The sequence below is a fragment of the Ursus arctos genome, unplaced genomic scaffold (assembly GCF_023065955.2).
Source record: "Ursus arctos isolate Adak ecotype North America unplaced genomic scaffold, UrsArc2.0 scaffold_7, whole genome shotgun sequence".
Taxonomy (NCBI): Eukaryota; Metazoa; Chordata; class Mammalia; order Carnivora; family Ursidae; genus Ursus; species Ursus arctos.
The window spans coordinates 292460-312513 of NW_026623089.1; the positions used below are offsets into that span (position 1 = coordinate 292460).

The window sequence follows — 20054 nt, forward strand, 5'->3', positions numbered from 1 at the left end:
CTGGCTGTGCCTTTTCCATAAAAACACAAGTCATATTGTGTTATATCTACAAAGCTCTTATTTCCAAATAAGGTCACACTCACAGGTGCCTGGGGTGAGGACTTCAACATGTCATTTTGGGGACCCACAATAGTGTCCTCAGAGCTGGCCCTGTGACCATGAAGACCCCGTTAGCACCCCTGCGAGCCTGTTTGCTGGACTGGGAGCTCTGCGAGGGCTGAGAGCAGCACGGTCTATGTCCTGGAGCGCAGTGCTAGGCGCAGGCCCCGGCTCGTGGCCGGCCCCTGTGCCGCTGGGGCCAAGTGCTTGGGTTGGCTGTGCATGCGTGTGTTTCTGCTGTGGCTGTGAAAGCTTCAGAAAGCAGCCTTCCCGGGCAGGGAGGGCCCTCCCCTGGGAGTGTGTGCTGCCCACGGCTGGGGGCTTTTATTCCCTGGGCGGGAGGATCCTGGCCAGTGAGTGTCCTGCTTTGTGCAGTTATGGGCAGCTGGGAGGACCGTCCTGTGTGATGTGGGCTGGCTCCTGTGGCAGCCCAGGTGTGGAGTGGAGCTCCCGGGCCCAGAAGCACCCCCCCAACTCCAGCCTGGCTCCCCAGCTGGGCTGCCGCTGTGCCAATTGCAGGTTTAATGATCAAAATCCACTGCAGTGTGTTTTCTTGTGTTTTCACTGCATGCCGTTCATGATGATTTCTGCCAAGGACAAATGCAGGCGTGGGTGGCTCAGGGCCTGACTCTGACATCCTAGTGCCAGACGGTGGCAGGTGGGGTGGGGATTGCCTGCCTGGGTGGGGGGGGGGAATGGTACCAGATGCCTCGCCCCCCACCCCGTTACTGTTAGCACCTCTCCCCCTCCTCCATTGCTCAAGATTTTCTGTGATTAAGAAGCCCTCAGTTACTCAGCGTGGGCTTTGGCGTGTATTTGTAGGGTCCCTGCAAGGGAAGCTGGCTGGAGCTTCTGTCCTGGGTTTGCAAGCAGAGAGAGCCCCCCTCCTGGGGACTAGCACTTCTTTTCCTCGTTCTATTCATGGAACCGAATTTCAAACAGGGCTTTTATGGGTTATTGGGACCCCCTGCCCCCAGAGTGGGGGCAATAGTCACTCTGTAACGTAGAGCTAGCTCATTCCTTTGCGAGGCAGGGCCCCTCGAGATTCATTGACCAGAAGACTAATTCTAACCCAGTAGAAACAAACATTGTTCTTTAAAAACAAAATTCCAGAATAAATTCAACTAAGCCCAGTTTAAAAGAGAAGTTGCCAGCCGCTTCCTGGCTATGCTGTTCCCTAATGCATGAAGGACCAAACTGATTTGACACCGTGGGTCCCTATAAATAAAATGCTAAAACGCTGTCACCTTTCCTGGATGGATGCTTCTGTTTCATGAAAACTAGCAGAAAACTCCACTTCACTCATTTCACTGGGAAAGGTTTCTCAGAAAAACATGAAAGGGTTTGGGACTCAGACACTGATGAGCACAGGTCGCAACCGGGAAGCCGCCCTGGGGCCCTGGGCCCCGCCGTGGTGGCGGGAGCAGCGGGCACGCGCATTCCCTCTGTCCTGGCGTCTCCCTCTCCTCTTTGCTCCAAATGCCACGCAGGTGTCTTCCTTCTGTGGACGTCCTGTGATGTGTCCTCTCCGGCTTTCCCGAAGCTTCCGCAGGCCACGGCATTGGCGACTTTTCCACAGAGCCCCGGGCCCTCCCGGAGGTCCACTCGGTCACCGACAGTCGGCACTTTCCAATGCCGGGCTTGGGAACAAGCTTTTCCTTTTCTACCAGGAATTGGTCTTACCATTGACCCCCAAATACCGGTCGGCTTCTCCCTTGGCTTCATCGGCGGACTGTTGGCCGTGATGTGCGGTCTTCATCTGCCAATTCATCTCCTCTGGGAAAGGCTCTTGGCCTCCGCCTGGGCCTGAGGCTGACGTTTGCTGTTCAGGATGGCTGCACACGGCTCTGGAACGAGTTCCACGTGTTTATTAACGGTCCAGACATTTATTTTTTTTTTTTTTTTTTTTAAATTTTTTAAGATTTTATTTATTTATGTGACAGAGAGACAGCCAGCGAGAGAGAGAACACAGCAGGAGAGTGAGAGAGGAAGAAGCAGGCTCCCAGCAGAGGAGCCCGATATGGGACTCGATCCCGGAACGCCGGGATCACGCCCTGAGCTGAAGGCAGACGCTTTAACGACTGCGCTACCCAGGCGCCCCGGTCCAGACATTTATAGTCCCCTGCCTCAATTCCTGGCGTGTCTGCAGGAAGTGAGACAACTCTGTCTTTGCTCATCCCGGTGTCTTTAGCTCAGGCTGGAGACCTTGGAAGAGCTTTACCTTGAGAGCGTGACTGACACCACTTCGTTGGCCCAGGAGGGCTGTGCCTCCACACCGCTCTGCCCACACCCGCGTGTCCGCCGGCGCTGGGGGTCCGTGGGGCCCCCGCCGCTCCAGTCGTGAGGATGTACATCACGTGGGGAGTCGGCACAGACGGGGAGAGAGGCCCATGCAGCAGGAAGTTGGTGCTACAGGTGCGTCATGTGAAAATCGGTCCCTCCTTCACGCAGGGGCAGCCGGGGAGACGGTCAGGCCTGGAGTGGGGGGTGCTGGTCTTAGCGCTGCTTCCTCGGAGCAGCCAGAGGGGGATAGACGCCAGAGCGTGTGGTTCATGCACGTTCTGGCTCTGCCTCGTCCTGACTGTGCGATCGGGGGCAGGTCACTTGACTTCTCTGAGTCTGCTCACGGTGTGACATCAGCATTTGACAAGTGACGTGTGAAAGGCGCCTGGCCTGGCTGTCTTCAGTATATGTTCAGCACATGGCATGTGGACATCAAGGAAGCCCCCCACCCAGATGAGAACAGCAAGGCTGATGCCTCAGAGCGCCCCAAATTGGGGGCCCCATGACACTTGTGTGTGGCAGAGACCCAGGGGCAGGCGGGGGAGTGGGAGACGTAGTAGTGGGAAAGGGGCTCAGGTGCCCTGTAAGGAGGCTGGGGCAGGGTCCTCTGATGGGCTGGGGAGCTCAGCTTTCCCCCATCATTGGTCCCGAGATGCAAGAGAGTGGGAGGGTGACCAAATCAGGGAAGATGCCTGTCACTGAGCTGGTTGCCATGGACGCTGTGGGTGGGAGTGGTGCCCTGTGTGAGTGGTGCCCTGTGTGGTCCAGTGGCCGTCTGTTGTGAGTTCAGTCTGTCTCCTGCATGCCCAGCGGGTCCCGGCGCCCCAGGCTCTCCGTGGGTCACCCCTCCCCCAGCGCCTGGCTCCCTGGAGCCCCAGCTCAGGCTGCAAGATGTGGGGAGTGGCAGGGACAGCCACGGAGCACTTTGTAAACTATGAAGTGTGGCCCTTGGGCCCCAGGGACAGGACAGGGATGATGAAAACTTCTGGTGGGACTCATTTCTTTTTTTTTAAGATTATTTATTTATTTATTTATTTGACACAGAGAGAGAGAGCCAGCGAGAGAGGGAACAAAGCAGGGGGAGTGGAAGAGGAAGAAGCAGGCTCCCAGCAGAGGAGCCTGATGTGGGGCTTGATCGATCCCAGGACTCCGGGATCACGCCCTGAGCCGAAGGCAGACGCTTAACGACTGAGCCACCCAGGCGCCTGGTGGGACTCTTCTTAAGCTAGAACCCTTCCTGTGGGTTCCTAGTGACGCTGTCTCGGGCTTGAGTTGTCAGTGAGTCCTGGGGTTGGGGAGGGGACACCTGGGGACGGTTGTGAACAGGGCGGAAGCCGTCAGTCCTCAGCTTCCATGAAGGATGTGAGTCAGGCAGGCAGGTGGCCTCTTGGCCCTTGTCATGGCCCCTTGTCACGGTGTGCAGGGTGACAGATTCTCTCCTGACCAGTCTCTGCTCAAATTCCCGAGCCTCTCACCTGGGCCTGACTCCCGGCCTTCCGAGCTTCCCTCCAAACCATCTGATTTTAGCAAGTGTCCTGCTAGCCAGTTTGGCCAGAACCCTGGCCTTGGTATCTGACTGGGTTCCTCCTCCTCTCCTGGGACGTCAATCACCATGGATGCCTCCAGCATCCTGTTAGGTGACTTTAGCCAGAAACCCCTCCTCCTGACACTTCCTTCCAGTAGCCATCCGTCAGTCCCTCACGACCGATCATGGCCGAGAGAACAAAGCAGGACAGAGGTCTTCGCAGTGCGGGCACCTGTATTTGGGACCACTGTGGGGAAAGGCTGGGCCCCGTTCTGAATGCAGCATGGACACAGGGGACATCACGGCAAGGGGACCTTAGGTCTGGGGGGGTTCTGGCTGCATTGACCTACCAGAATTCCTGGGGATGGCAGCCCAGTGTGATCAGGTACCGAGGGTGGGGCTCTTGCTGACACTGGATGGGCCCAGGAGAAGGTCGGGAGCCTCCCTGAGGTCTGGCCATGCAGAGAAGCTTGGTCAGAGATTCCCTGCTCCCTTGCCCGTGCTACACTGGGAGGTGAGCCTCATCTCTTACCCCTGCTGCAAGACCCCACCGTTGTGTGTGTGATGAAAGCCTGGCTTTCGTTCTATAACAAATTTCTCCTTATCAGGGGCCCCCACTGCTCCCAGGGAGGGGGCGGGTGCTCAGACCCCCAGAGGCCCCAAAGATGGGGCATGTGCTCCAAGACTGTCTAGGGGGCAGCCCTGGTCCCGAGGACTCAGCTTCCCTCGTGTATTCTGTAGCCACCAGCCTCAGCCCCGCGTTTGGTGCCCAGGACAGGACCATCAGAAGAAAGCAGCAGCCAGAGGTCTGGGGGAGATCGTGTGAGTGCGTTCCTGCTTATTAGTGCCTGTCCGGAGGCTGTGGTCAACAGGAGCGGCTGATGGCTGGTATCTGCCTGGACACAGTGGGTTGTACTGCAACTCTATAAGCATTTATTGAGCTCCTATTGTGTACCCCACTTGCATTGTGCAGGACACAGAAGGACACACAGCTCGGCCCTCCCTAGGAGGTCAAGCAGGATCTGCAGGGCCCAGTGGGGTCTCCTGCTCGGACCCCTAACCCAGGACAGGCCCTTGGGGCCCGATGGTCACCCTGGGCTGGTGACCCCACCCCTTGTCACCTGTAGACTGTCCTGCTGTGTGTCTGCAGAGCTCCCCTATCGCACAGCTTGTGGGGGCCCAGCTGGACCCCTTCCCCCAGGGGAGCAGTGCAGTGCAGCCGACGGCTTCTGGCTTTGTAACTGGCCCAGCGAGTGTCTGCCTCCTGTCCAGACCCTGACCTGAGCTGGCTGTCCATGGAGCTGGAACTTTTTGGGAGTGGACTAGGCGTAGCAGTGGCCACCATTCGTCCTGGGTTGGCACCTGGGGAGTGCGGGGCCTGTAATGGGCCTGACTGACCCCCAGGCCGTGCTTTAGCCCTGCATTTCCTCCAAAAACCAGGCCAGGAGGCTGTGTCCTTACTGATGTCTGGGTTACCCTGGAGCGGGGTGAGGTCTGGGACGCTGTGCCGCGTGTAAGCTGCTCCGGAAGGCTGTGCAGTAGGCCCTGGCAGGTTCCGGCTCACGGGTCCCAGCTCTGTCCCTGACCGGCAGGGGGACCCGAGCCTAATCTCTGTCTGAACACAGTCCGGTGGCCAGGAGAGTGAAGACAAGCAGCAGAGCACCCGTCCAGGGCCTTGCCCCCTACTCGCCCACCCTGCCATCCCCCACCCCCAGGTCTGGACCTTCTGATATTTCGTCCTTCCTTCCTTCCGGGAGGGCCATGGACTGACTCCAGGACCCACTGCTTCCCATGAAGGCCCCTGCTGTGGCCTGGCCTGAGCTGGCCCCCTCCCCTCCTTTCCTTCCCTCCCTCTCCTCCCCTCCCTCTCCTCCCCTCCCTCTCCTCCCCTCCCTCTCCTCCCCTCCCTCTCCTCCCCTCCTTCACCAGAACTTGAGCCAAATGGCTCAGGTCCAGCTGCCCGAGGCAGGAGGCACAAGGAGCTGGCTGACACCCAGGGTCCCCGTTTCTCTGGGGTCTGCCTGCCTCTTCTCTCCCGATCCCCATATCGGCTGCTCTGCCTTGTAACCCAGCTGAGAAGGGCAGGGGACCTGAATCTGCGGTTCAGTTTCCTAAGGTGGATGGTCCACCAGCAGGTGGAGTGGGTAGAGCCAGATGGGAAAAGCTGGAAGGCCCAGGGGCCCCAGCGTTCAGGAGGCAGGAAGGCTGCTGTGCACCCCAGCTCCAACAGCAGGAGACCACAGCCCATCTGAGTCCCAGGAGGGAGACCACAGTCCCAGGCTTATCTTGATTCACTTCCCACTGGGGATCCGTTCTCAGGGTGGTCCCAGGCACCTCCTTCCTCCGGCCTGCAATGACCCTCATCTTGTCTATCCCTGGTCCTCGGTCCTGGCACGGGGAGCTGAGGCAGTAGCCCAGCAGGCCCCGATGTGGCCCCCTCCCCCTTGCCTTTCCCTTGTTTCTTGCCCAATGCCTATTAGATGGTTTCGACGGCTTTACTGAAGTAGAACTGAGATTTTCTGAGCTGTACACATTTACAATGTGCGTGGCTACCCCAGGAGACCAGCACGGGGGTGGCCGCCACCCTGTTTGCCCAGTGGGGTTGGGGGTCCCTTGGAAGCAGTCGGTGTGTTCAGGGGGACACAGCGTGGGGAGAGCCGGGAAGGGCACCTGCACACTTGGAGCAGGAAGCCGGAACAGAGCTTGAGGCCTCCCCGGAGAACACGGCGGGACGCCGGGGCACTGCCCTCACCGGCTTCCCGGGCCCAGGGGCAAGCAGAACCCGCGCGTGGGAGCTCCGGGCTCTGCAGCTTCCTGTCTCCACGCGCAGGAGAATCCGAGGGCGTTCCGGCCTGCGGCAAGTTCCCGAGGTCACCAAGTTACTCATTGTGCACAGACTGATTTTTTCTTAATCTCACTAGAGTAATTTGGTTGAATTTGGACTAAACTGAACTGGCATCAGGAGACCCAGACACTTAGTGTCCGCATTTGCTACTAAAGCCCGAGTTTGAAGTGTGCAGAGAGTGCCTTCTGCCTCACTGAGGGGAAGATACACGGCTTCATGAAGTTCTGTTCGGGCCTCTGAACAGCCTACTTGAGGCCAAGTGGAGAAGCCGGTGCTGGCGGTGCTGGTGGACCAGAAGGGCTGGGGTATGGGGGAGCCAAACTGTGTCCCGGAGCCCTGAGCATTGCCCAGCTCCCCTCCCCGTGGACAGCTGGGGCAGGATGTGGCACAGGCTCTCCAGGGTTGCGTGGAGGGCATGCCATCTCTCCGTACAGATCCCCCACCCCCTGGGACTCACCTGCTTGGGGACAGACCAACAGTCCTCCTGCGGCTCCAGACCCCTGGTGCAGGGCTCGGGGCTGCCCACCGGGGTCTCCCCTGGCAGCTCACCCATGTCAGAGCAGGGACTCTGACCCTGGACCAGCACATGCCCGAGCCCCCGTCCTGTGCGCTGACAGAACACGGGCGCTCGTTTGCAACAGCGCATACCGAGTATGCCCCCCCACGATACAGGCCACAAACACCGGCCGATGACGACTCAGGCAGCTACCGCCCAGCCCACCGCGACCCGGACCCGAGTCCCCACTGTCTCCCATGGCGCAGGGACGATGCATCTCAGAGGCACTGTGCTGCTCTAGCTTGGTCCAGAGCACTGCCCCCACCCCACATGACATGAATGTCACCCATCACCACACCAAGACCATGAGCCTCACAGAGGCCACGGACACTTGCTCCACTGCCACCCAACATGAGGCGTCACTGGACACGGGAGGCCCGTGCCACCAGGGGACTGTTCCCTCTAGACGTGGACTGCGAGTCCTATCCCAGGCTGTCCCACGGGAGGACACCGTCCCTACAAGATGAGGACCGTGAGCGTGCTCCACACCGGGACACAGATGTGCATGACCTTCCACGCGATGCCATGCCTCAGCACGGAGCCCTTCGAATGCATCCTCACTGGGAGCCAAGACAGTGACCTCCAGAGAAGCTGTGTTTCGCTTTTCGAATGTATCGTGGTTACAAAGTCGTTACATGGCAGAGGTGTTCATCTGTTCGGATGAAACAGAAACGCTTGCAAATGAATTTCCGAGCCAGCCCTGCAGCTGGCGTGGCCCTTGCTGCCACCCATGAGGTCGCTGAGTGGCCGCCACGGCGGTGCGAGTCCAGACCCCGTGCCCGCACCCGGACAAGCTGGTGAGCCAGGCCACGCCCCCACTCTCTCGGGCTTGCTGGGAGCTGCCCCGGTCCCCACAACGCTCATGTGGGTGAGAAATCGTCCTCATGGGACGCCATCGGTCTGGCTTCTGAACCAGGTGTTGGTGGCGGTTTCTGTGTTTGCAGGCTCCACTCGGCGTTCCCTAAAACCCTCGTGTCTGTGCAGTGCCCGCTTAGCGTCCACCGTGGCCACCACGGCACCGGGAGGCGACCCCAGGTCTCCAGGGGGTGCAGGGAGGTGCCCTTCACTCCCCGGGCTCACTCTGTTGCTCAGCCACGTTCCGAGCTGCTCCCCAGACCTGAGATCTTGTAATAGCCTGAGGTGGTGTCTCCCCCTGATGTGGGGACGTGTTTGGTATGGGGGTGACCTATGTATACAAATTGTGTGGTGTCAGTGTCCTTGGGACCCACTCTTCCCTGGGCACCTGCATGCCCTTGGGGCCTTCCACACACCGGGGCCACTGTGGGTTTTCTCCCGGTCGGCTCTTTGCTCCTGATTACTCACCTCGCAGCCCATGGCTGGGGTCCGCACAACCTGGGCGGGGGGGGGGGGGCGGGCGGGCGATGTGGACGTGCCCTGCCTGCATGTGTCATCTGTGGGGGCTCCTGGGGGGGTGTCAGCCTCTGTTTTCTCTGCTTTCCATCCAGGGACCAGCCCTGTAGACTGGAGGGTCCACCAGGACTCACACCTGCCCTCCAGCAGCCAGGGCTTCACGGACGAAGTTCTTCCTGGGGTCCAACCACATCCTTCTGGCGGCATGAGGAACTGCCACATACCTGGGTGGCAGGAGCCTGACCGTGCCTGGGGGCCCCTGGAGGGAACTGGCTCCCTTCTCCAGGGCCCCCAGAGCGGGGAGGTTTATAGCAGGTGAGGGCCTCCAGGCCTGGATGGGAGGTGGGGCCTCAGTGGGACCAGCTTCTGGGAGAAGATGGGCTGGGATGAAGGCTTCGGTGTGTGAGTGCCTGTGGCACGTGCCCTGTGTCCTCGTGGGACTCTCCCCCTGTCCCCTGATCCCACCTTCTGGGCACACCCATTCCCTGCACACTCAGAGCTGGCCTCCATCTGAGCCAGAGGTCCCTCTCCGACCTGTGGGCGGCAGAACATTCTTTGATCTTGGATCCAACAGGCAAAGTTTATAACCCAAAGGTGCCTGTTTGATAATAAATCATGTAATAAAAGCTTCTGCTGAAGCCTCTGGAGCATAGACACACCCTGCTGACAAGGTGAGGAGGCGGCCCAGGCACAAGCAGGTGGGGAGGGTCAGCAGTCCCTGGGAGGATGTCACCGTCCTCAGAGCCAGGACATGCACGCATGGCCTCTGGCTGCCGGTGACACCCAGGCCTGAAGCCCAGCAGTCATTCCGCTCCCCATCCTTAGAATGAGGGTCACAGGGAAGGCGGCGGGACTGCAGGTCAGCCTGGGCCAGTAGGGACAGATGTGGCCTGGCTACAGCCCCCATCTCTGCATGTGGCCGGCTCCGTAACTGCCTAGGGCCCTGAGTGCTGTGGGCAGACTGCTCAGCGCAGAGCTGGGCACGATGTGGGTGCCCCCAAGACAGCTGCCTTTGCAGATGGGATCTGTGCCATGAGGCCGCACCCCAGAGGCTGCTTCTGGGCTCTGGCCCCCAGACAGGGGGCACTCACACCCTCTGAGCTGACCTTTGTCTCAAGGCGGGCTCTTGGGGGCTCAGGGCTACCCCTGACTGTCTTGTAGAGCCCCAACCAGGCAGGCAGGACATGGGGTGACAGGGTGAGGGCCAAGGCTGCTCAGCCCTGAGCCCTGATCCAGCCCTTTCCTCACAGACCCGGTTGTGCCCATGTTGGCAGGGCTGGCAGGGTCTCCCCAGTAGCGTGAAGCCCCTACGGGTCCCTCATTCAGAGGTGGCTCAGTGGGCTTCTTGGAGGAGTCAGGGGGTCGGCAGGGTGCCCTTCAGCTAATTGGCGAGTGCCAGCGCTCTCCAGTGGTTGGCAGGGCTGGCCATGCCTAGAGGAGGGTGGAGCCCTCCAAGACGAGCTTCCTGGTGGTGGTGGTGGGGGAGAGGGTGGGGGAGAGGGTGGGGGGGTTACCCCCACAGGGCAGGCACGTGCAGCTGCAGCAGACTGCATGGTGAGCCATGGCGGACGCTGTAGCAGCGCCCAGCGCTGACAGTCAGGCTCTGTGGCTCGAACTGCCTAAGGGATGCCATTCAGACCTGTCGGGCTTCTAGAGGCCTTGGCTGATTGGGGTGAGCATGGCGTCCCTCTGCCAGGGGAAGCTAGATGGGCCCATGCAGCACCTCCCGCGTTCTCTGCAGGGGGTGGGCATGTTTCACACACACACACCACACACACGCATACATACACGACACACGTGTCCACACACGTGTACACAGACCCAGACAACACACATGTAAACACGCACACAACGCACGTGTACACATGCACATGACACATGTGTACACACATGCAGACAACCACATGCACACACGTGTACACACGCACACGACACACCCAGACAATGCACATGTGTATACACACGACACGTGCACACACATGCAGACAATGCACACGTGTACACATGCACATCACACAATGGTGTGCACATGCTCATGACACATGCGCACACGCAGATGATTCACACATGTACACACATGGCACATGTGTACACACACAACAGACATCACACACATGCACACACGACACACATGCACACAATGCCCACACGACACACATGTACACATGTGCACGACATACGTGTCCCCACGCAACACACACATGCACACACATAACACAGTGCAGACATCACACATGCGCACACAGGCTCATCCAGATGACACACATGTACACATGCACACGTCACACGTGTACACACGCACATACCGACCACACACATGCACACACGTGTGCACACGCACATGTGCACGCACACATCCAGACAACGCATGCATGTACACACATGACACACATGCACGCACCACACACATGTGCACACGCACATGACATGTGCACACGCAGACTACGCACACACATGACACACACGTGCACACAAACACACGTGTGCACACACGTGACACATATGTCCACATGCAACGCAGACAACACATGTACACACGACACACAGGCACATGCAGACATCACAGTGCACACAACACACATGCACACACAGGACACACACGACACGTGTACACACACAGACAACACACACGTATACACATGCACACACATGCTCCAGGGAAGGAGGTGACACACCATGACACCAGAGACACTGGCTGTGGCTGACCTCCAGCCCACATCCTTCCAGAAGTGTGTCCGTGTGGCGTGAGCCTGCAGCACATCCGTGCTGGGGACCAGATGCTCTGAAAACATGGCATGCAACGGCAATGGGGTTACCATGCTGTCCCAAGCGGACTCCGGAGGCTGAATCAATATCGAAACACACGAGGTTTAATATTTAACGTTAAATTTCTTTGGTTTGAATGATGAGGTACGCTTTGCTCTGCCCGGCCTGTTGGGGGCAGAAAGGACCATGATGGGCACCTGCCAGGGGGCCGGAGTGTCCGGGGCGGAGCAGCCTCTCTGAGCTCCCCGGCCCCGCCTGGGGCCCCGTGTGCAGAAGCGGAAGCCACGCGCCAAGGTGGGCCCGCCCCCATCGAGGACGAGAGACACACGTGGATGCCATTAACCAGCCTCACGAAGGGCAAACAGTGCAAAATACTGTATTTTGTCTGACGGTTCTGCATCTACATGTGTGCACAGCACAGCGTCGGCTCTCTGGTTCCTATCGGCTACGGAAGCAGGTGAACAGGCTGCACAGAGACAGAAACTGCCTGCTGGTCATCTGGTTGCCTGTCTGGTTGACCTGTGAGGACACACAGGGTTTGCGGGAGGCACGGGACAGTGTCAGGTTTACGAGAATCCCGGGAAGCAAGGCTCCTGGTGCTCAGATACTGAGCGTTGGCCCTGGGACACCCGACACCCTCCTCCCCTGAGGCGTGTGTTGGGAAGGGTCTGCTCCTGGTGAAGTCCCCCCCAACCCCAGATAGCGGAGCACACTGAGGAGTCTCACAGATGACATCTGTGTAGGGCAATGAAACTGGTGCTCGAATGCCTGGGAAACGCCGACTGTGTGTGTGCATGGTGTGTGGAGTGCGTGTAGGTGTGCGTGCACATGTGTGCGCACGTGTGGCACACGTGCTGTGCGTGGTGTGTGCAATGTGCATACACGTGTGCGAGCATGGAGACGTACACGTGATGCATGTGTGCACACGTGTGACACGTACCCATGGTGGTGTGTGCACGTGCTTCTGCATGTGTGCCACAGATCTGGGAGGAGGGGGGGAGGAATGGCTGCGCACAGTCTCACACGTGCTCCTCAGGATGTCTGGGCTCTGCCTCCATGGGGACCCATGGACCCTTGCCCGTGGGATGACCCTTGCTTCACACACAGCTTGCTTTAATGGACAACTGTCCTCTGAGTCAGGGCTTCATGCTCAGTTGTTCCTGGAAATGCCAGCCCCCCCTCTTCTCAGGGCTGGGAACATTAGAGCCCTCGGTGACCTTGTTGGGGCGGGGTACGGTCCCAACAGTGGCTGGCTTTGACAGTCGAGTCTGTTGAAGGGTATCTGGGCATTTCTGAAGGCACAGGGCCCCTCGATGACCCCAGCCAGTGCCCTGGAGGACTGTCACGGGCTGCCCCCTCTTCTCATGTGCGCCCGGATTACGGTCACAAGCCCCAGCGTCCATGACACTCTCAGGCCTGTGCAGCCTGCCCCCAGGGCGGCTGCTGAAGGTGGAGGTGGTGATGCGGCCCCGGACTCAGACTCAGGCTGGCAGAGGGGCCGGCAGTGACTGCCCAGGTCCAGAGCGCCCTCTACTGACCAGCAGCCTGCCTGTGCCTTGGAATAAAACTTTAATGAGACACACACTAGACACTAGAAAAAGTGGGTGGCACCCCCTGCTGTGGGCAGGCTGGCGGGGCAGACGGGACGCACCCCAGGGCTCCCCACAGCCCACGCTGGGTGCGGAGGGTGTTTTCCTCGTAGAACCCCTGCTGTTCCTGGGCTGCTGGGACTGGGTACTACGGGTCAGAAAGCCGGTGACTGGGACGTGGACGGCCCGTCTGACCTCAGGATTAGCGGAAGCAGATGTGGCCCGAAGCATCTTCCTGCTTGGGTCCTTCACAACGAAGGGTCAGTGGGGGTGCTAGCCACTTCTGAGAAGTGAACCCCCGCCGGCCTCACGTGGCAGGACCCTGCTCTGCTCCGAAGCTCGTCCGTCAGGGCTGGGCGATGTGAGGCCCCGGCCCAGCTACACGGTGGTCTCGTTCTTCCACGGCCCTGTCCGGATGTTGCCCATGCCATTGGCACTGAAGGACAGGACTTCACACATGTCTCCCTTGAGCAGCCCGTTCTGGCTGGGTCCACCGAAGGGCAGGGACTGTGTCCTCCGGAGCATCTCGAAGTGCACTGGGCCGTGGGCCGACTCCCTGCCTGGCCGCAGGGGGCAGCCGTAGAGCACCGGGCTGGTGTCGCTGCCCTCGGGCTGGCTGACCAAGGGGAACGGGTCGCCCTGGGCGCAGCAGGCCAGCGTGTGCGCCCCCACTGGGCCCTCAAGCGAGCTGGGGGGGCTGTCTGTGCGTGAGCTGTGGGGGCTGCCGTCCAGGCTGGACGGGATGTGGTAGGCATACTCCTGCTCGGCTGCGGCTGCCCGGTGCCGGCTGAAGTACGGAGGCTGAGTTCTGCCCTGGAGACACCTGTGCAGGTGCGGGTCGTGCCCAAAGGCGTCCTCCTCGTGCACGTGGGCCGCGTCCTCCATCAGCTGCTCACAGTGCATCTTGGCGCAGCACGGCGTGGCTGGCGACAGGCAGCTGACGTGGCTCTGCGCAGCCTGCAGGTTGGTCATCTTGCAGTGGCCCGTGGGTGCGTGGCTGAAGCCCCGTGGCTGGCCCGGACACGGCGAGTCTTGCAGGCAGGCCATGTGCCCCAGCGCGTCCCCGTTGGTGTCGAGCGCGGGGCAGGCGGCGAGCTTCGTGGGGTGGGCGTCCCCGCGGGAGGGGCAGCAGGACCACCAGCAGTGCCACACGTCATCCCGCTTGGCACAGTGGTGGATGAGCACGAAGAGCCCCAGCGTCACACAGAAGGCGCCGTACAGGCAGCTGAAGACCATGTCCAGGAAGTGGCCCTGAGACACGGCCAGCGCCCCAAAGGTCCAGGTGGCTGTGAACAGGAAGAGCGTGAAGGCTGCGGCCCGCAGCTGGGCCTTGAGCGAGTGCTCATTCTGTAGCAGTGAGCCGGCCAGGGCGTCGCAGGCGGGCAGCGAGCCCAGCCGGGCCTCGGGGTGGGGGCCGGCCTCGGGCCCCGACGGCCGCTGCTGCGCCTCTGTCCGCGCCCTCAGCTCGTACCTGCGCTCCGGGTGGCGCCTCAGCTGGACGTAGGTGCCGAGGAAGTACACGCACGTGACCAGGGCGATGAAGGCCGCCGGCCCGTAGAATGCGCCCAGGCTGGGCTCCCAGGCCATCCAGCAGCTGTGGGAGGAGAAGGGTCCGTGAGGGGTTGCCCTGGGGCCGAGCGCCTGGCCGTCCTGGGGTCACGGAGGACTTTCTCGATAGGGTGTGAGTTTAACCGTGGTGAGGAGACAGACACGGACACGCCTGCGCTGTTAGGGCCGGGACAGTGCAGGTGGGAGTCTGGGCTGCGGGGGGGCCAGCTGCCCACCTCTCTGCCTTTTGTCCTCACCTCAGTCCCCAGAGCTGGAGCCCCCGAGGGAGCAAAGCCGGTGTGTCCTGCAGGCTCGGCCTTTTGGGGGCAACCGAGAAGAAGGAGCTGGGATGGGGGGGTGGGAGGGTGCTGGCGTGGGGGGCACGACCGGAGGGGCCAGAGCACTGGGCACCGGGTGTGGCCTGTGCATATCTGAGCTGGTCCCGGGTGTAGCCCGCCCACCTCAAGAGAAGCAGCCCACTGCACCCAGGGAGGGGAGCCTGAGAAGGGGTCTGCTGGGGGAGGGGAGGACACGTGGGGAGTGGAGGGCAGCCCCCTGGACTGTCCCCACAGCGAGGTGGCCTGGGCACGGGGAGGGGCTGGGAAGAAGCCTCCACCCACTTGGAGCCCAGGACTCACTAGGGCACATCCTCATTCTCCGTCCCGTAATTCCTGATGTTCGTGGCAGCTGTGACCCCGCAGATGATGAAGGGAACCCCTCCACTGATGAGGTAAAACCTGTGAGGGCAGAAGGCCTGCTCGGTGCCTGAGAAGCCGCCCTGGGCCCCCCAGGACAGCCTCCAGCAGCTTGGGCAAAGGGGGCACGCTGTGTCCTAACACCACCAACCCCCCAGAGGGGCCCCTTGCCAGAGCCGGGCCTCCCCCTCCCCCACCTCACGCCCTCTACTCCCCTCCCCTCCCCCATCTCCCTCCTCTTCCTACCCATCCCTCTCCCTTATCCCTCCCTACACTCCCCCATCTCTCTCCCCTCCTCCTCCCCCCCTTCCGGTCCCCTCCCGTCTCCTCCCCCCACCCTCCCCTCCTCTCCTGTCCCTCAACCCATCCCCTTCCTTCCCCATCTCCCTCTTCTCCCCACCCATCCCCTCCCTTTCCCCTCTCCACCCTCCCCTATCTCCCTCCCCTCACCATCTCCTTTCCCTCCTCCTCCCCTCCTCCATCTCCTCCCCCACCCTCCCCTCCTTTCCTGTCCCCCAACCCCTCCCTCCCTCCCCCCCTCACACCTTTGTGCACTGCCTGGCAGCCTGGCTTCTCAGCTACTTAGGACGCATCTGGCCTCTGACCCCAACCCCCCCAGGACAGCGACCAGTCTGGATGGGAGTTGGCCCCCACTCCGGGCATGGCCTGACCTTCTTGCCAGCAGGGTCTCAGCCAGCAGCTCCATCTGAGGGCGTTCTAGTGTCTAGTGTCCGACCCACTGAGGCTGGATCTCGAGAATGTGAGGAACCGCCAAGCACACAGGCCAAGACACCTGGCCATGGAGCACGCTGGTCAGAGCACGTGAGGGTCATGGTGGCCGAGGCGCCAGCTTGCGGATGATCACAAGGACGGGCTGCCACCCTCCCGGATGCCACACACACCCCAGTGGGCTGATGGCTCTTTGTCCCCGACAAGGGGAACGCCATGGATCCCAGGTCCACGGGCAGGAACAGGGTGACCCTGGGGACTCTGTGCCTCCCAGGATTCTATATGCAGAGAACATGTCCTTCAGAACAGGACAAATACAGACATTTTCTGACAAAAATAAAACAGCGAATTTGTCACCAGTGGACCTTCAAGAAATGCTCAGTTTCATCCTTCAAGCTGAAGGGCTATTGCACCAGATAGAAACCCCGAAGAATGGAGAGCACCGGAAATGCTAACTGGTAGGGCAAACATAGAACACTTTGTTTTCTCTTAATTACAAAATATATGTGCATATATATGATTGCTTGAAGAAAGAATTCTAACGCTGCCTAATGGAGTTATTAACACACGTTGACTGACAGATGCCGTGTCTTTGGCACCAAGACGGTGGGGGGATGGCCCTACAGGTGAGGCTTCTGTGCACACTTTACACGAAGTAGTGTGACTTTCACACCAAAGATATGGGGAAGAGTCTGTGGACTTCGATCCCTAAGGCAACATGAAAAATTAATAGGCAAAGGGCTAATAGATACATTAAAATGAAATGCAGGAAAATATTAAAGTAATACAGAAGAAAAAAATAGGACAGGAAAGGAGGAGCAGAAGGAAAAGAAAAAGTAAAACCAGAAAACAGGTGGACAGGTGGTTGAAACAGACCTAAGTCCATCTGAGGTCTTGGACCTGAGGCCCTGGTGTGGGCAGAGGGGGGGTGGAGCAGGTGGGCAGCTGCCTGTCTTCGCAGGAGACGCAGAGAGGCTGTGGTGGCCACACTGACATCGGGGACGGACTTCTGGAGAAGGAGATATGAGGCCATCTTATGTCAGTGTCAGCACAGCCCACAGGAGGACATGGCGACCACGCGTGCGTGGGACCAGAGACTCAAACCACGTGAAGCAAAGGAGGACAGACTCACAGGGAGGAGCAGACAAAGCCAAAATCACAGGTGGCGATCCAGACGCCCTCTCTTGGCGGTTTTCAGGACAACCAGGCAGAGATCAGTAAAGAAACAAGATTGGAGAAACAATTCGACTCACTTTGCCCCAGTGCTCTTCCTGGAGCATCACGCCAAGTGTGGTCCGCTCGCCGGCGGACGACGTGTGGCCGTGGAATGAGCCTGGGTCGTCTTACCGGGGTTGTCATCACGGAGTCTATGGTCTGACCTCCATGGAGTCCAGTTAATCAGTAACAGCAAGGTAACTAGAAAAACCACCAATACTTGGAAGTGAAACGACACACTTCTAAATAATTCATGGGTCGAAGAAGTCATAAGGGAATTTAGAAAATATTTTAAACAAAACGAGAAAGGAAAACAACATATTTCTGGGATGCAGCCACAGCAGGGCTCGGAGGGGCGTTCACCACAGAGAATGTTTCTGTGGGAAGAGCAGGGATGTTCGTGGCCCGACGTTCGTGGCCCGCGCTCCACACACTAAGGCAGAAGAGAGCCAAGCAAACGCAGAGCCCCCACACGGAAGGAGAGGAGGAGCAGGAGAGCAGACCGCGAGCCGCGCTGAAACCCCTCCAGCCCAGAGTGGATTTCCGCAGCAAGCGGACAGCACCGCGCTCCCACCTCGCGGACGGATGACCCGTCTCCCGCAGGGCGAGGATGAGCTTTGCAAACAGCCCTTGCGAACACCTCCGCGGCTTAGAAGAAATGGATAAATTCCCTGAGAAGAATATGAATTAGCAAAATCAAAACAAGAATTAGGAAATCTGAATACTCTCTATCTGGTAAAAAGGTTGATTCCTATATCCACAACATCTAACAGAGAAACTTCCAGGCCCCTTGAGTGTCACTGGGGAATCTGGTCACACGTCTAGGGAAGAGATGGCACCAATCCATCTTCTATGGGCTTTTCCAGAAAATGAAGATGGGGCACCTCCTGACCCCGTTTGCGAGGCAGCGGAAGCTGGTCCAAAACCCAGCAGAGGCGTGTGAACGCTGGTGGGCACAGACCCCCACTCCTCTAGCAGCAGATCAGCAAACGGAATCGAGGACTTTACCAGCAGGAGAAAACATCACGACAGGTAAGATTTATCGCGGAAATGCAAAGTGTGTTACTCATAAAATCAGAGTAGATCATCATGGAGACGCACTAAGGACATAGACACCATGTGACTGTGTCACAGACGCATTAAAAACACCTGACGGAATTTAACACACATTCGTCATAAAAAATCTCAGCAAACTAGGCACCGATGGACTGTCCTCCATCTGCTGAGCGGCATCGACGGCAAGGGCTTGCAGGGCCGTCCCCGGGCGCTGGGGCTCCAGGTCCACAGCCGGTGTAAGAAGGACCGTGGTTTGCGGGGCAGGGGGAGGGGCAGGGGGACGGTGAGCCTGGGTACTTGTTCCCGCTGATGTGTCCTTTGGGGTCCAGCCTAGTACGCAAAGCGGGGCGGTGAGCCAAGCCAGACAAAACCGTAGGGAAAACGTCCCCGATTGCTTTTAATGGTTGGAGGAAAACGCCACAGGTGAGCGTGTGCTTGGGGACCCGGCCTGGCACGGTCCTGGTCCACGGCCATCTGTAGCTCTGCTCCCGGTGCTGACCAGGCTCGAAAGCCTCTCAGGACCTGCAGAAAGCCACTCCCCCTCCCCAGCCATGCCTCCACCCTCCAGGGAGACAAGGGCTCTGGGGCTCCCATCACGAGGTCCACTTTAATGCAGGAGGGGGCACAGCAGCAGGGGGCGCGGGAAGGCGCTGTGACGAGAAGGCGCTGTGACGGAAAGGAGCTGTGACGGGAAGGGCGCTGTGACGGGAAGGGCACTGTGACGGGAAGGCGCTATGACGGGAAGGCGCTATGACGGGAAGGCGCTATGACGGGAAGGGCAGTGTGACGGGAAAGGCGCTGTGACAGGAGTGGCGCTGTGACGGGAAGGGCGCTATGACGGGAAGGCGCTGTGACGGGAAGGGCGCTGTGACGGGAAAGGCGCTGTGACGGGAAGGGCGCTATGACGGGAAGGCGCTGTGACGGGAAAGGCGCTGTGACAGGAGCGGCGCTGTGACGGGAAGGGCGCTGTGACGGGAAGGCGCTGTGACGGGAAGGGCACTGTGACGGGAAAGGCGCTGTGACGGGAAGGGCGCTATGACGGGAAGGCGCTGTGACGGGAAGGGCACTGTGACGGGAAAGGCGCTGTGACGGGAAGGGCGCTATGACGGGAAGGCGCTGTGACGGGAAAGGCGCTGTGACAGGAGCGGCGCTGTGACGGGAAGGGCGCTGTGACGGGAAGGCGCTGTGACGGGAAGGGCACTGTGACGGGAAAGGCGCTGTGACGGGAAGGGCGCTATGACGGGAAGGCGCTGTGACGGGAAAGGCGCTGTGACAGGAGCGGCGCTGTGACGGGAAGGGCGCTGTGACGGGAAGGCGCTGTGACGGGAAGGCGCTGTGACGGGAAAGGCGCTGTGACAGGAGCGGCGCTGTGACGGGAAGGCGCTGTGACGGGAAGGCGCTGTGACGGGAAGGCGCTGTGACGGGAAAGGCGCTGTGACAGGAGTGGCGCTGTGACGGGAAGGCGCTGTGACGGGAAGGGCGCTGTGATAGGAAGGCGCTGTGACGGGAAGGCGCTGTGACGGGAAAGGCGCTGTGACAGGAGCGGCGCTGTGACGGGAAGGGCGCTGTGACAGGAAGGGCGCTGTGACGGGAAGGCGCTGTGACGGGAGCGGCGTGAGGCTCGCTCTGCTCCAGCGGGCACAGCAGCAGGAGCCTGAGCTGGTCCCTCTGGTGCCCCGGGGAAGACAAAGGGGCGACTTTGCTAAGCTGGGGACAGCTTTCCCTGGAGACCCCCTGTGGGTGCCCCCAGGCGACACAGCCCCCTTGACTCCTGGCC

General features: G+C 60.0%; 1 protein-coding gene across 3 annotated transcripts in view; it reads right to left on the reverse strand.

Annotated features, from left to right (window-relative positions):
• Positions 1–11523: 11523 nt before the first annotated feature.
• The window catches only part of ADGRA1 (adhesion G protein-coupled receptor A1), a 31591-nt gene continuing 23060 nt past the window's right edge, over positions 11524–20054 (reverse strand). For 2 of the 3 annotated variants that reach the window (XM_048219227.2, XM_057308727.1), the window contains 2 exons: positions 15221–15319; positions 11524–14628 (listed from right to left, as the gene is read on the reverse strand). In XM_048219227.2, the coding sequence (XP_048075184.1) occupies positions 13413–14628; positions 15221–15319 (1315 nt within the window). In that variant the 3' untranslated portion in view covers positions 11524–13412. The remainder of the gene's footprint in view (positions 14629–15220; positions 15320–20054) is intronic. The other variant, XM_057308726.1, reaches the window with a different exon arrangement.